Source organism: Micromys minutus (assembly GCF_963924665.1).
Source record: "Micromys minutus genome assembly, chromosome: 4".
NCBI lineage: Eukaryota > Metazoa > Chordata > Mammalia > Rodentia > Muridae > Micromys > Micromys minutus.
In genome coordinates this window covers 83486898-83503340 of record NC_137973.1, presented here as the reverse complement: position 1 = coordinate 83503340, position 16443 = coordinate 83486898, and the positions used below count along the sequence as shown (strand labels likewise).

Here is a 16443-nt window from a genome sequence, read left to right as displayed (position 1 = left end):
CAATAGTGCTGCTATTTATTTTGATGCTCAAACTTAAAGGCACTTCAAAAACCACTTGTGCTGGGACCTCTCCTTATGACTTAAACCAGAATCTATGGGAGCAGTGTGCTAGGGGTAATATTTCCTTAAAGCACGCGTGTGTTAAATGCTAATTCCTTCCGTCTCTTCACCTGCTTTCTCTAAAGAGAATGAGCAAACCATCCCTCTTCCAGTTGCTCTGTAGACCTCACTCTACTTTAGGGAATCGAGGCAGCCGGAAGGAACTTAGTTTGCACCATTCTGCCCCCAGAACATCCTCTTTCCTCTTCCCTGGCCCCAGACATGAAGTCCACCACCACATCCCTTGGAATACAGCCTTTGCATGTGAAAATTCTCAGACATTGATGGTTTTCCTCAGATGAGGAATAAGAAAAGTACACAGCCTTTAGGAAGGCAGGCTGCAGATGTAACAAGGATTTAGGCAGAAAGGACTTTCTGAGTGAAAAGGTGAATTACAGCTGAGGGCAGACTCCCATCCTGAAGGCATTCATAACCTACTTCAGCTTTGTAATCCTGAGCCCAGCAAAGTACTCTTTAATTCTCTGGACAGTGTGTTTTAGTTAGGGCTTGCATTGCTGACCATCACACAGTGACATCAAACAGTGACATCACAGTGACATCACACAGGGTCTATGACACAGTGACATCAAACTGTGACATCACACAGTGACAATCACACAGTGTCCACCATACAGTGACACCACACAGTGACCATCACACAGGGTCCATGACACAGTGACACCACACAGTGACCATCACACAGGGTCTATGACACAGTGACCATCATACAGTGACACCACACAGTGACCATCATACAAGGTCCATGACACAGTGACCATCACACAGAGACATCACACAGGGTCTATGACACAGTGACATCATACAGTGACATCACACAGTGACCATCACACAGAGACATCACACAGTGACATCACACAGTGACCATCATACAGTGACATCACACAGTGACACCACACAGTGACCATCACACAGGGTCCATGACACAGGGTCCATGACACAGTGACATCACACAGTGACATCACACAGTGACCATCATACAGTGACATCACACAGAGACATCACACAATGTCCATCACGCAGGGTCCATGACACAGTGACATCACACAGTGACTATCACACAGTGACTATGACAAAGAATTTTTAGTTTCAGATTAAAAGTCCAAGTGAAAACAGTAACCAGGTAATAATAACAACTGTAAACACAAACAGTGAGTTTAGCTGGGTGGGATCTTGCCCTGAGGTCACCACTTTCTTAATTCCATTTAATATCCTGAACACAGGATTTAGCTCTGTTGAACTTCTTGGTGTCCCTTTAATACTTGAACCATACATTTTGGGGTTTTTTTCCCTAAACTTTTGCTTGATCAAATGTTCCTCATAAGAGTAAGCCACAGGACACAGTGGTAAATTCATGGATCTGAGTAAACTTGGTTGACTTGAGATTTCCTTTGTCAATGTAATTAATCTAAATCTCTTCACCTCAGCCTCAGGCTGACTTTTCAGACAAGGGCAAAAGGCATCTACATTCCCCCCCCCCCCAAATATCCTAAGAGCAGTCTCAAAAATTTGTCTAGGAAACATACTAAAATTTTCCACCTCTGAAACCTCTAGAGCCCCTCCCCCCAGTTCAAATCACTCTCAGCACCACTGTCTTCTATGCTTCTACTAGTACGGCCGGTTAAGTCCCGCTTAAAGCATTCCACTGCTTTCTAAAGTCCCCAAATCATTCCTCCAAATGAAAGCATGGTCAGAAAAACCCTGGCCCCTGGTTTCACTGATGTGAAAAGACATCATGACCAAGGCAACTCTTATAAGGAAAGCGTTTAATTGGGAATGGCTCACAGTTTCAGAGGCTCAGTCCACTATCATCAGGGCAGGAAGCAAGACAGCATGCAGGCAGACGTAGTGCTAGAGGAACTAAGAATTCTGCATCTTCATCCAAAGGCAACAAGGAAGAGATTGTCTTTCACACTGGGTGGAGCTTGAGCACTAGGAGCCTTCAAAGCTGCCTTACACAGTGGCACACTTCCTCCAGCAAGGCCACACCTCCTAATAGTGCCACTTCCCATGGGCCAAGCATGTTCAAACCACCACAAAGGGTTAAAAGACAAAAAACAGTTTTTACTTCCAAGAACGGCCCACGTGGACACCTCTGTAACCATGGAACCCAAACACATAAATCTAATTTTCTTCTAGGTGATCAATATGGAGCCCAATAAGCTTTCATTCAGAGAGATGATCGTCTTGGATAAGGAAATTGATCCTGAGCATCCTCCAGCCAACTTCCAATTACATTCTATTCCTAGGTACTACATCAATCACACGATATTTTTAGAAACCTAATTGTTTCCTTAGTAGATTGATGTCAATACGATGCCTAAAATTTAGGTGAATCACATTTAAAACCTGAATTGATGTGAAAGAGAAGGTTAGCCCCTGGAATAGCATGGCAGGATGAATTTGGCAGTCTCCGTTCTCCAGATCTTGCTCTATGAACCTGCAGAGATGGATTCTACACATGCCTACTCCTTGGTCTTTTGTTTTATTGATTGAGTTTTAATTTACTTATTTATCACTATTGTTTTATGTTTTGATCTTTGTGTGCTTTAGACAAGACTCCACTCTATAACCCAGGCTAGCTTGAAACTTAGAGTAATCCTCCTGCCTCAGCCTCTTAAGCCTCTTAAGGATTACAAGCAGGATTCTGTCCCTCTGTGGTTGCTGTTTGTAAGGAGTGGCCATTTCCAACGTGAGTTTTCTCCGATGTGAGTTTTCCATACTGGAAATGCTTCCTACTGAACCTTGGTGTTACTCCAGGTCTAGGGTGGGTAGAGATCTGCAGCAACTGACAGGGCAGGTGAGCAGTCCCTGATCCGAGACAGGATTATTGAAGATGCAAAGTGTAAACTCAGCACAGCATCTGGGCTGACAGGACAGAAATAAACCTCTCTTCCTGGAACAACTTTAACCTAAGAGGAGATGCTGCTCAGAGGTTTACTGTTGTCAGAGCCACAGACGTGACACCACTCCTGATAAAAGACTTTGATCTCTGACCCAGGGAAGCTGCTACTCTAAACTCATTTTAGTATTGATCTCTTCCAAAGAAAAAGAATAGGGAGTTTGCTGGTAGATGGAGCATCTTGGGGACAGGAGCTCCTGTTCTTAGAGAAGGGCCCTCAGGCATCAGGTTTTGTTGAAAGACTACTGCAAGATATTCAGCATCCTGGGCCTTTCAGAGTCTCTAGCAGGAGTGTCCACCCTTTAGGTTTTCATTATTGTGAAGAGGCATTATGACCAAGGCAGCTCTTATAAAGGAAAACATTTAATTGGGGCTGGCTTACATTTTCAAAAGTTTGGTCTATTATCATCATGGTGGGAAGCATAACAGCCTCCAGGTAGACATGGTGCTCGAGAAGGAAGTGATTGTTACACATCTTGATCCTAAGGTAGCAGATGGAGACTGTATATCACACTGAGTGTAGCTTGAGCACATATAACCTCAAACCCTTCACCCACAGTGACACACTTTCTCCAACAAGACACAACTCCTAATAGTGCCACTCTCTACGGGCCAATAAGTCTATGTGGGGGATGGGCATTCCTATTCATACTGGCACAGTGACCTACACCTGTGTTAGGCTGCATTCATAGTTACCTCGGGATATGTATGTGGCGCCAGACTGGATATGCCTAGGTTGTCTGCTGAACACCTTGATGAGCGTTAATGTCTGCTCTTCAAGACCAGAACAGGGAGCACTGTTTTAGAATGGAGATTAATCTGATGCCAGACCACCTTGAAGAAATCAATCAAGTGTTTTGACTTGAAGTGGAAATGGGAGATATAGAAAAACTTTCCAGGGCTCCCATGAAGGGAAGAAAGAGTTGAGAGTCTCTGGACCAAGAGACATTAGACTCGGGACAGATGGCTCATCTACAATAATTGGAATAAACCAGTGGCTGCCTGCTGTCTGTCTTTTTTTTTTTACCTGATAAAATCAGACTTATGATTATTGGAAAAGAAAATGTCTATGGAGACATGGCATTCAGCTGATCACTTCAAGGACAGAAATTCAGAATCTGCTTATTGATTCCACACTAGGCATAGTCCCAGAAATGAGGAAAACCCCTGTCCTTAGGGCAGACAATCAATAGGAAAACAATGGCAGTTTTGAGATGTTTGCTGTAAGGTCACTGACAGGTGGGGCGAAGGGGTGGGAGCAAAGGCCCTTGAGAAGTGTCTTAGTCACTGTTCTGTTGCTGTGATAGAACATCATGACCAAGGCCTCTTACAACAGAGAGCATTTAGTGATGGTTTTGCTACAGTTCCAGGGAGTTAGTCTGTGATTATCATGGCAGGAAGCACGGCAGTGCACAGGTAGATATGGTGCTTGAGCAGTAGGTGAGATTACATTCTGATTGGAAAAGTGGGGAGGAGAGGAGAGAGGGGGGAGAGAGGGAGAGAGAGAGAGAGAGAGAGAGGGAGGGAGGGAGGGAGGGAGGGAGGGAGGGATGGATAGCAAGCTACTACTATGGGCTTAGATCACCCCCCTCACCCAGTATGCCATTTTCCCCAGCAAAGATTCCATCTAATTCTTACCAAACAGCTCATCAACTGGGAATCAAACATTCGAATGTCTGAGCCCACAGTGACCATTCCCATCCATCACAAGGAGGATACATTGGATTCCCAATAGAGAGAAAGATGAACTCATGAGGAAATTTCCAGACAGGTGGCCATCCTGCAGTGCAAAGGCTCTGAGGTAGGAAGAGTGTCAGTTTAACTGACAGGCAGAACTTTGAGTGTGGCTGAAGCAGCCAGGTTGGCATTCCTTAGGCAGGACGGCAGAGACGCCCAGATCACGTGCCGGCCTTCAGGCCTTTCAATCCTGCCTTACTGTGGAAGTGAGCCCCTGTGGGAATCGACTGCTGCCGCGGATAAGGCAAACAGAGCGGTTCTGTTTTGGTTTTATTCAGGCTTTCAGGAGTGTAGTAACTAGTGTGACAATGAGAAGTGTTAGTGTAACTGTGCACATGCAGTGCCTAAACCCTGGGACCTAAACATCCCCCACACATTCCTACCCTCTCTGTCGGATGCCGTGCTTACTTTACATCCTCAAATCTTTTCGTTTTCTTATTACTTCAACACCAGAAAGAAAACATCAGCTGAAGCTGTTTTGATGAGAAAATACGGTTTGGGTTTGTGTTTATCAGCTTATGACAGTAACACCGAGGAAGCGTGTTCCGTGTCGGTACGGCTTGGGTGTTTGCATCATTTTGCTCTCTTCTGCTGTAACAGTTGTTCCTCTTTCCTCCCACAGGGACCCAAAACATCCTTCTGTCCCCTATCATTACTATGAGCCTTCTGGACCCGATGAATGTACAATGTACCTCTCTCACGAACGAGGGCGCAAGGGCAGTCACCACCGTTTCATTACAGAGAAACGGGTGTTTAAGAACTGGGCACGGACATTCAACATTCACTTTTTCCAACCAGACTGGAAGCCAGAATCACCCGCTGTGAGTCATGCGGATAAGCCTGTGTTCTGAGGGGTGAACGTGCTGGATAGTAAGGCGCGGTGTTCACGCTATAGGCAGGGAAATGGGAACTCAATGGGTGGCTGAGAAGAGCAGCGTCCTTCAGCACCATGGACAGATCCCAGCGGCCAGCGGACATTCCAGAATGCATACATTGTATCTTCGAAATTGCAACTGTGTATTGTCTCTTGGAAAGAGCAACTGTGTGCCCTTGATTCAGTGCCACTGCCATGGGAACACTCCAGGTCTCTGGAAGCATTGCCTTCAAAACTGCAACATAAGCAGCCCAACACTTTAGTTGTGTTTCTTTACAGACATCCATGTCAAAGGATTTTCTATCCGGGCTGTAACCTAACCTGAGCTGTAATCTTTGTCATTTGTCAGACTTTGTGATTTGTAAAAGGCCTGAAAGTAAGGACGTGTTTCTGAAGAGCACATCTCCAATGATTTTCATAAAGCAAATGTTTGCTATTTATTTATTGAGAGTTTTTTAGTGTACTCTAGGCAGTATTTTTATAGATTATGATTATGTGGTAATTTATTCTTCCTGACTCTTTAATCCTGAATGGTGGTTGGAATGGGCTAGGATCAGGCTGATGAGTTACTGAATTCACAATGCTCATTATTAGCTTGAAATCGGCATTTGACGTGGAAATGTGCAGCATTGTTTGAACTTCTCAGCTTCAGGCAATTTGCTGTTTCATAACAGAGACAGCTATAACACTTTCTAATGTACATAAATGTCCAAAAGAACAAAATTGAAAGCCAAAACTGTATTATTAAAACAAAAAGATGCTAATGAGAAAAATGTAAAGATACAATAGCTTTTTTCAGTAGCAACTGATAATACAAGCTATTTCTCTCTGACTTCTACTTTCTTCTTCTTTAGAGCGTAGCAGAAAATCCCCTGAGTTCCTCTTGCAAATCTAAGATGGCCGGAGCCTCTCCCACTGATGGGAGGATCAGACACTTGGCCTGATATGGCTATCATAGCGGGAACCTTCCAGTCATAGTGGAGATGCCAGGGTTCTCTGGGGGAAACCATGCTTCCTCCTGTCCTGTCAGGGATAGTCTAAAAACTATCCCTGGGTTCTTTATGAAAGTGAAGAATTGGGGGTTGGGAGTAAAGGCAGTGCCAAGATCCGCCTGTGTTTTAAGAACACAGAACAGTTCCAACCCAGTGGCTGTAAGTCTTAGAACAATGTGAAAGGCTCCTCTCTCCATTCCAGTCCACGGTCACATAGTGTTACAGATTTTCATTGTGAAAATTTGTACCACTCGGAAAAGTAAGAATATGCTAGACTCTTCTTTACTCCTGCCAAAGGGACATTAGTGTGTCTAATGACAGACTTGAAGGCAGCAGCTAATGTCACGAGGGAACAGGCATTGCTCTACCAACAGGACAGAGCTTGTGGATAAAGCGTCTCACACCACCAGATCTTTCCCATATTCTTAATTAGTGACAGCGGCTCATTCCCTCTCATTAAGCAGAACTGTTCATTATGAAGAGCACCATTGTGGAGATGCAAACAGCCCAGGTATTCAGACAGGGCAAAGTGTTATTGTGGTACAGCTTGAGTCATCAAAAGTCCCTAAAAAAGGAAAAAGTTGAAATGGCTGTCCAAGGCATAGTGGAATTCATTTTTCAAGTGTCTCAGTTTTTGTAGGAAAATGAATTTTTCTCTAGCACAGCACAACCTCTGAGCAGTGTGCTTATGCACACAGGAATAAGGGTGTGAACTACACAGAGTTGATTGACGGTCACCTTCACAACCCCTTGAAGAGATTATTTGTTCAAATATAAGTGGTTCCACTAACAATTCCTATACTTATGGGATTTTAGAAAAACAGAGCTACCAAGGGGTAAGGCTTGACTGATTCACTGTCTTCCTGTCTGAATAACTTTGGGTGGGGTGTTTTTGTGTTTTTGTGTGTTGTGGTGTGGTGTGGTATGTGTATATGTAAATGTGTGTATGTGGGAGAATAGTGTGTGTGTGGTATGTATGTATGGTATGTGTGTGTATGTGTGTGTGTGTGTGGTGTATGTATATATACATATGTGTGTGTGTGTATGTGGTGTGGTACATATATGTGGGGGTGGTGTACAGGTGTGAGGGTGGTATATATGTATGTATTTATGTGTAGGGAGTGTGATATGTGTGTATGTGTATTGTGAATGGTGTGTGTATGATATGTATCTGTGTATGTGTGGTGTGTGTGTGTGTGTGTGTGTGTGTGCGTGTGTGTGTGTATGTATGTGTGGGACTAGGTGGTATGTATATGTGTGTGTGGTATGTATGAATTGTGGTGCCTGTATGTATGTGTGTATGTGTGGTATATGTGTATGTATGTGTAATGTGTATATGTATGTACATGTATGTGTGTGTTTAAGGGAGAAAAGCCCACAAAAATATCAAGATAAGTGGTTTTTTTCCTAATTTCCTCCTCTCAGATACTCAAAAGAATAAAGATCAGCCAATCAACCAAATGCCCAAAGTCTTGGCTCTTTCACAGAAAACAATATTTTAAATTCACTTGTATCTACAATACTGGACCTTGTGCTTTTTTTTTTCAAAACATAGTGTAGCTGAGTGTAAGAAATGATCACTTGGGTCGCACTGTTACTGCTGCATTAAAGACGCCGAGAGCTCAGGTAGCTTGTGCTGTGGACCTGGCTGTGGGCAGCTGAGTTCATGTCTTATCACATCAGACGTAATGCCATCTGATGCCATTAAACATAAATCTGATATAGGACAGGCACCCTGCTTACAGACTCCAGTGATTTCGGGATATCTGAAGCCCCGCTCAGACTTGGTATGCTACCTTTCTCTTCTCTCCCCAGTGGTACCATCAGCCTCCTCCCAGCTTTTAAGACCACAATAATATGATGCCACAGCTGGGCGATCCATGGCTTCTGTTATTTCAACACAGGAACATTTGGCAGGGGCCATTACAATAGATAGCCATTATGGGCAAAGACACAGGAATTCACAAACAGAATCAATCACTTCAAATGGCCCATAAAAAGAGGAATCTCACATTTAATATTCTACAGTAAATATTCACCCAAGAAAGCGCACATTAAAAGAACATTAGGAGGTAAATATTCAGTGTGGTGCATGGGGACTTGGCTGTGTGATTCCCACTCTCATAAGTGGGTGTTAGGGAGCTGAGCCCCCTTTTGCTCTGCTGCTCTATACTCTTAGAGCTGGGCACAGAAACAGATCAATTCAGGGACACACAGGTCCTAAAACACAGATCTCAGTCCTTCATAAAAGCAAATGAAAAAGGACAGCAAAGCCCTGTCCTAAAGGGTACACTTGTGTGGCCTTTTGGTACCCTTAGGTTACTGCCAAAGACAAGGCACCTCTGAAGCACCTGAACTTCATTTAGAATGAAGACAGATGATCTCATATTGAAATAAGTGTGATATTTCACATTTCAAAGAACTTTCAGAAGGCAAATGAATGGTAGGAAGTGAGGAGACACGTAGAAATTCTGTTAGGAAGCAGACAGTGCTGTATGTACCTCTTCAGATATCTGCCCTGGGCAGTGACTCTGGGTCTCCCAGAGGGAGTCCCACCCCGACGAAGGCCCCAGCATTCCTCTGGCTCTGAGCATTTCACACTGTCCTTCATCCTTCTGCCTCTCTTGAGCCTCCATGTCTTCACCATTGACCTCTCCAGTTTCTTCTGCCTTCAGAGTTCTCAAGCCCTCGGTGTTGGATTGGTCAGGTCTTTCTGCTGGGCCGGTAACTAGAGACCTGTCAAGGGAATGGGTTCGGTACAGAGCCTCCGGGAGCTGTAAACGATAGGTCCAAGAGTCAATGCCACTACAAGACAAGGTACTGTCGATGTGCCCCCTCGCTGGCCAAGACAAGGGAAGGAGGGAGTTTAGGTCCTAAAAGTAGGACCATCTTAGGACAGAGCAGGACAAAACATCAGCCTCTCTGAAGTTTCTCAAAACAAAACAAGACTAGACAAAAATAAAAAATTCAAAGCCTGAAGAGGTGGGGCAAGAGGAGAGTTACAGATTGGCTGGGTTTTGGCACTTACCAGAAGACATTGGCAAGTGGAAAGAGCGGAGACTGACCGCATGGGAGTAACTTGGTTTAAGCTCACTCCCCCACCTACTCAGGGTATTGAAATGTAAATGTAAAAACAAAAAACAAAAACAAAAACCTGAGATCCTGTTTTCTACTTGTGCCCCAGTATGACATGCTACCTTGGATTGTCCTGTGTCTTTCTGTGTGTGTCTGTTAGACTAGATTGTAAGCTCCTTGAGGGCAGGGGCTATCTCTCCTTTGTCTCTGTAGCCCCATACCTAGTACGGTGCCTTGCACACAATAGGCACTCAATAAATGTCTGTTGTTGATGTCCCTCTCTCTAATGTTGACGCTCTGTTTCGACACTTGGAAAGAAATTCTTTCTATTATAAAAGAGCAAGTGCGTCACTGGGTCTCGAGGTAGATAAATTTCAAGTGGGCTTTACGGGGTCAGTTTCTAAACAGATCATGTGTTCAGTCAACAGAACTGGCCTATGTTTGGGTAGGACAGGCATGCAGGTCATTAGGTTTGCTAATGCCGGCTGGACTGAATGCACAGGGAAGGTAAAGTTCATCGAGCTTTATGTTTTCGCCGTTAGTGAAGTGCTCTGAGCACAAATTAAATTTAATATTGACAAATGCTGTGGCATGTGCAGGCTGAGAAGCAGCCAGGACTCTGGCTCCAGCGGTAGAACACAAAAGAAAGCCAACAGGAAATGAGAGACAGCTCACCTCCACTTTGACAGCTCCGTGAAGGTAGCAGGAAAGCCACGTCAAATTTGAAGATGCATTCACCTTAAAAGAAAAATGGGGGTGGGGGCACAATATAAAAGCAGGAACACTTTTGTTCCCAGGAAGCAGATGCAGAGTTTTGTCTCTACTAGGAAGTGAGGGAGAGAGCAGAAGGGTGCCCCCACCGCTGCAGTCGCCTGGGTCAGCTCCTGGTGGAGTCTGCTACTCCGGGTGAAGTCATGGCCGGGCTTCTCTTGGAAGGACAGTGACATCTTCCTGAGCTCGGGCCCACTACCACTCACTGCCTGCCCTTCCCACTCTATCACCAGCTCCACTTGCTGACACTGAGAGGGAAGAGGGGGAGAGGGAGGAGGAGAAGGAGGAGGAGGAGGAGGAGGAGGAGGCCTGGAGATAGCACAGGAGAGCACAGTGCTTTTTGCTGGACCAGAATGAGACATCTCCCCACAGTGGTACTCGGCGTGTAAATCAAGTGAGTCTAACAGGAACCCAAACAGAATCTCAACAGGGCTGTGTGAAGACCCTCATACATGCTATGCCTCTCTGTCCTGGGGAGCATGCCTGTTCCTAATGTGGTCATCTTTCCTGACTGTTTCTTCACCGTGAGGTTAGTTCATCAGTTTCCAAACTAGGGGATCCAGTAGGATAATTAGGCTGTTACATCATACTACTAAATATTCAGTGTGCTATATATGTCTCTGACAAGACATACTCTGCTTTGCCATAGTCTCACCTCCTCCATTGCTTTGCAAATAAAAGAACTGAGAATACTAGATGCTAAGCTGCTGGCCTTCAAATGTAAGCTGATCCTTGGCAAAGGCTCTTTGTTCAACTTTGCTTTTCCTCTATGAATGAATTTAGTAATCAGAATAAGGACATATTTTCACAGTTTCCATTTTAAAGATGCAAACACTGAGGCACAAGACACTTGAGTAACTTTCCACAGCCATAATACTGCTCACTGAAGAAAGCAAGAGCCTGGCAGCTTATTTCTGGGGTTTCTGTTTTCATCAATTGTTCTGGACAGAAATTTAATTTTATAGGTAATAAGTTATACAAGAATATCCAGTGTATAATATTTAATACTTGCTAAATATGCAAATATGCAAGTTACAGAGCAGGCGTACTGCCCTCAAAGCCACCTCCATGTTGCTCCTGACCTCAGGTTTTCTGCTCTTCTCTCTGCTGCTTCCTACCTCGTTTTAGTAGACATGGGTACATCTATGAATACTGTGTTCTTTGACTCTGCAAGAGCCTGAACATCATATAAGACACTTCATATAGTCTTCTGAAATTCACTTGTTCTCGAAGCATATTTGTTTTTCTTTCCTGTTACTAGTTGATTCTCACTATGAAATACCAATGTGTTGCATACACATGGGGGGGTCAAGTGTGAATAGAGCTCAGGGATACACAGAAATGAAGGGATCCTATCTGTGACCTGAGCTAGTCTTCTAAGGTAGGAGACTATCTTAGTCAAGTTTTCTACTCCTGCACAAACATCACGACCAAGAAGCAAGTTGGGGAGGAAAGGGTTAATTCAGCTTACACTTCCATATTGCTGTTCATCACCAAAGGAAGTCAGGACTGGAACTCAAGCAGGTCAGAAAGCAGGAGCTGATGCAGAGGCCATGGAGGGATGTTGCTTACTGGCTTGCTTCCCCTGGCTTGCTCAGCCTGCTTTCTTATAGAACCCAGGTCTACCAGCCCAGGGATGGCTCCACCCACAATGGGCTGGGCCCTCTCCCCTTGATTACTAGTTGAGAAAATGCCTTACAGCTGGATCTCATAGAGGCATTTCCTCAGCTGAGGCTCCTTTCTCCGTGGTAACTCCAGCTTGTGTCAAGTGAACACAAAACCAGCCAGTACAGAGATGGAACATGGAAACTGATTCCCTCCACCCTCCAGGTCCTGAGATAGCCCAAGGCTCATGTTCTCATATGAGTTGTCTGTCTGGGGTGGGAGCAGAGCCCATTCCAGTCCATGAGCCCCCTCCTGACTCTACCTACCACCTAATCTGTATACACCAAACCAATCGCAGCCCCTCTAAGCCCAGAAATGAACTCCAGACACAGCCTTTGTCAGCAGCCCATGGTTGGGTCTCTCTGCTGTCAGGAGCTTCCTCTGTCACTTACCACACTCTTTGCTCCCCCTCTCTGAAGTCAATGCACCCACTGTTCTCGATGGCCATAAGGCAGCAGCTCAACAGAGAAGAAAGTTTGCAACACATTAGACAACTTACTTTTTCCTATTCTTTGTCATTGTCGGTTATTACTAATATATATAATGTATACCTTTTAACAGCATTGTGAAAATTCTCCAAACTTCTAGTCCATATGCATAGTAATTTCTTAGAGATATACCTAGGAATGAAAATGCTGAGCTATATGTACAGCAGAACTACTTCGTGGCAAGATGTCACCAGACTGACTTCCACAGAGGCTGGGTTCTCTCCTCCCAACAGCGTTGCCCACATTCTTACTGATACTGAGTGTCTGCCGCTATGCTTCTGCCCTGTCAGTGGGTACAAACTGTCTCACTGTGATCTTAACGTGCACATGCCCAGTTCCTGATGAGATTTCCTTTCCGTAGTTCAGCTCATTTGCCAATGGCTGCCACCACTGATTTTGTTCCCACAGAGCTTCACTTCCTTTTCCTTTTAAAGGTTTCTTAGCTCGTGTGCAGCTGTTTCTTCCTAACTGAAGAACACTTCTAAACACACGGGAAATGAGCAAAATAAACAAGGTCCAAATAAAGGAAACTTACAAGGTTCAGAAAATCCTGAAAGTTACAAGATTCAAAGTCCTCTGCCCAAGGTTATATAAGTAGTTCCAATTGCTGAGGAGAGACAGTCTCTTAGTAACTAAGCTATCTTCATTCCTGCATGGAGTTTTCATGAGTCACCTGTGCTAGACTGGGCTGGTGATTCAGTCCTTGAGGGACTCAGTCTGCTGTGGTGACCACAGTAAACTTGATGTCTCACTAAGTGAGGCTTGTGTGGGATTGTTTCACTGGTCTGTCATCGGTGCCTTTTATGGGGTGGATGTCTCTATCAGTATATCCTCTGCCCTAGACACTATTCTTGTTGATTACATGTATTGCTAGCATCTTCCAGTCTTCTCTCCTCTGTGGTCTCTCCTGATGAGGAGCCATTGTCCGTCTTACATTATTACAGCATAATCTTATCTTCTGGTAAACACCCCACTGCTACTTGTGTTTTTCTTGTGTTTTATCTTAAACATTTCAAAATGTCTGCCATTCACATGCTGGCCCAGGATTTCCTTTTCCTATAGTGTGATAAAAGTCAGTACTCTTTATGTAGACTCTAGCTGCCCCCCCCCCATAAAATTTCCTGAATGTTTCATTCTCCCCATGACCCCATAAATACATTTTGATAAATGTGGGTGTTTAGATCTGCTCTCTATATGATAGTCAAGGCCAACCCAATAGTCTGTCCTTGTATAAATGTTACACAGCCTTAATTACTACAGCACTGTCATGAGCCTTGAGTCTTTAGGGTGCTTACTCTATGCTTTTTCCTTCTCTCTGAGGAACATCCTGCTTGGGTTTTTGTTTGTTTGTTTGTTTGTTTTTAATGTTCTTTTTAAAAAGTCTCTAAGTCTTACTATTATCAATCAGTAGGTTCACAAATGCACACCAACAGAGTGAGTATTACAGACCACAGTAGGCTCATTAATGCACACAACAGATTATGAGCTACAGACCCACACTCAAGGTCAAAGCACAGTGTGGCAACGCCACTTCCCTGTTTCTCTCTAGCCAGTCTCCTCACCCAAGGGGACAACTTTGTTTTGCCTATTTTAAAATTTCATCCAAATTCAATCCAGTGTTAATATGTTTTAATGTCTAGCTTTAGTCCACATTTTATTTCCACATATAGTTTTACAGAAAAATGAGCTTTGTGTTTAGTAAAACCACACAGAGTTTCACAGGGAATGCATTGATTAATAGATCTGTTGGGGGGCAACTCATTCCTATTGATATCAAGTCTTTTAATTTTATGAATTAGGTTTGGAAGTTTTCTACATAGAGGGGATATAAGGGTTTGAATGAGAAATGTCCCCCAGCAGTCAAGGACTGCACGTTTGGTCCTAGTTGGTGATGATGTCCCCCAGCAGTCAAGGACTGCACGTTTGGTCCTAGTTGGTGATGATGTCTGGGAAGGTTATGGAGTGTTTAAGTGGAGTCTTGCTAGAGGAAGTTTGTCATTAAGGGCAGCCTTGAGCTTTGTAGCACTCAGGTTCTCTCTCAGCTTCTTAGGCAGGGAAATGATCTCCACCTGCTGCAGGCCCCTGAGCCTCTCTAGCCAGGCTGCTGATCACACAGCAGAACAGTAACCAATGCAGAGGCGCCACGTCTCTGCCCATCTTTTCCCAGGAATGTTTATTACTGACTTCTAATCTTCCTGTGACTAAGACTTTAATACCTTGAAGAAATTGTGAAGATATCAGAGCAGCCCCTTTATCGTCTCCCTCATGCTGGTGTGTTCTTCTCAGTCATTTTACCATTTTTTTTTTTTTGTGACAGCCACGAGCTTTTCTCTGTTGCTGACGCACGGCCAGCTGTCTTGCACATTTGCCCAAGTGCATACTTCCAAAGGCGGGCCTTCCGGAACGGAATAAGTGTTTCTTACTCAGCCTTCGAGGGCATTGCAAGTTAAGAACTGGTCTGCTCTCCCCATCAATTCATTCAGTATCAGATTTCATCTGTTTTATAAATAATGGGCTTTCCTCCTAATTGATTATATGTTGTTTTTCATTTAATTACATTTGTTCTTTGTCATTCTGATTCTTGCATTTTGTTTTGTTTCTGGTTTTGTTTTCTGATTTCTTACCTTAAAGAAATCTCAGACAGCAGTTAATTTTTAACTTCTTTTTTACCGAGAACGTTATGGTCCTGTGTTAGGTTCCCATTCGTTCTGTCTCTCCCTCGCACTCCAGCCTTGTGTCTCTGGAACGCCCTGGCTGGAACTACGTGAGATCTTTTCTCTGCAGTTGTAATTATTACACTTGTCTATGGTGATATTTTAAGAATATGCAAATACCCTTTCTCATTATAATCTTATCAGTCCTGCCGTCCACTGCTGGCTCTTGCTAGAGCTATTATTACTGGGCCATTTGCTAAATGTTGGCTTTTTGCTGTTTTCACTGTCAGATCTTGGGTAGTAAAGAAGAACAATTTCTGTCCCTCCCCCCCCCCAGCTTACTCAGACCTCCTAATGCACCAGGCAGGTAAACCCTGCGCCCCCTCCTTCTTTACAAAGAACACATGCCCCATGCCTGTGTCCCTCCCCTGTAACCAAATTGCCTCCCAAAGGCCTGCTTCCTCACCAGAGAACAGGCGGCAGGAGTGGTGGAGGACGGGGCTGAGTGCCAACACCTCGTATAGTCCTTTACACACCATGGGAAGAACTCCGGAGAACATTCGGTTAAATAAATGGTGTCATAGTTAGGGTTTCCATTGCTGTGAACGGACACCATGAGCAAGGCAAGTCTTATAAGCACAGTATTTGATAGGGGCTGGCTTACAGCTTCAGAGGGTCAGTCCATTATCACCGAGGCCGGACCATGGCAGTATCCAGGCAGACATGGTGCAGGAGGAGCTGAGAGTTCTACATCTTCATCCAAAGGAAGCCAAGAGCAGACTGTCTTACAGGCAGCTAGGAGGGGGGTGTCTCAAAGACCACCCCTATAGTGACACACTTCCTCCAACAAAGCCACAGCTCTTAATAGTGCTCATTTTCCCAGCCTGAGTTAGTTTGGGTTTCACAGATGTGAAGAGGCATCATGACCATGGCAACTCTTATAAAGGACAACATTTAATTGTGGCTGGCTCACAGCTTCAGAGGTTCATTCATTTAAGGCAGGAGCATGGCAGCTTCCAGGCAGGCGTGGTGCTGGAGGAAGTGAGAGTTCCTCATCTTGGTCTGAAGGCTGCCAGCATAGAGCCTCTCTTGTGCACTGGGTGGAGCTTGAGCACTAGGAGGCCTCAAAGCCCACCTACACAGCGACACACTTCCTCCAACAAAGCCA

The 16443-nt window shown here is 44.5% G+C and overlaps 1 protein-coding gene across 1 annotated transcript in view; it reads left to right on the top strand.

Moving 5' to 3' along the window:
• The window catches only part of ST6GALNAC5 (ST6 N-acetylgalactosaminide alpha-2,6-sialyltransferase 5), a gene marked incomplete at both ends in the record, with an annotated part of 154438 nt that extends 148831 nt beyond the window's left edge, over positions 1–5607 (top strand). The window contains one exon of the mRNA XM_080915392.1: positions 5379–5607. Within this exon, the coding sequence (XP_080771518.1) occupies positions 5379–5607 (229 nt within the window). The remainder of the gene's footprint in view (positions 1–5378) is intronic.
• Positions 5608–16443: the final 10836 nt, after the last annotated feature.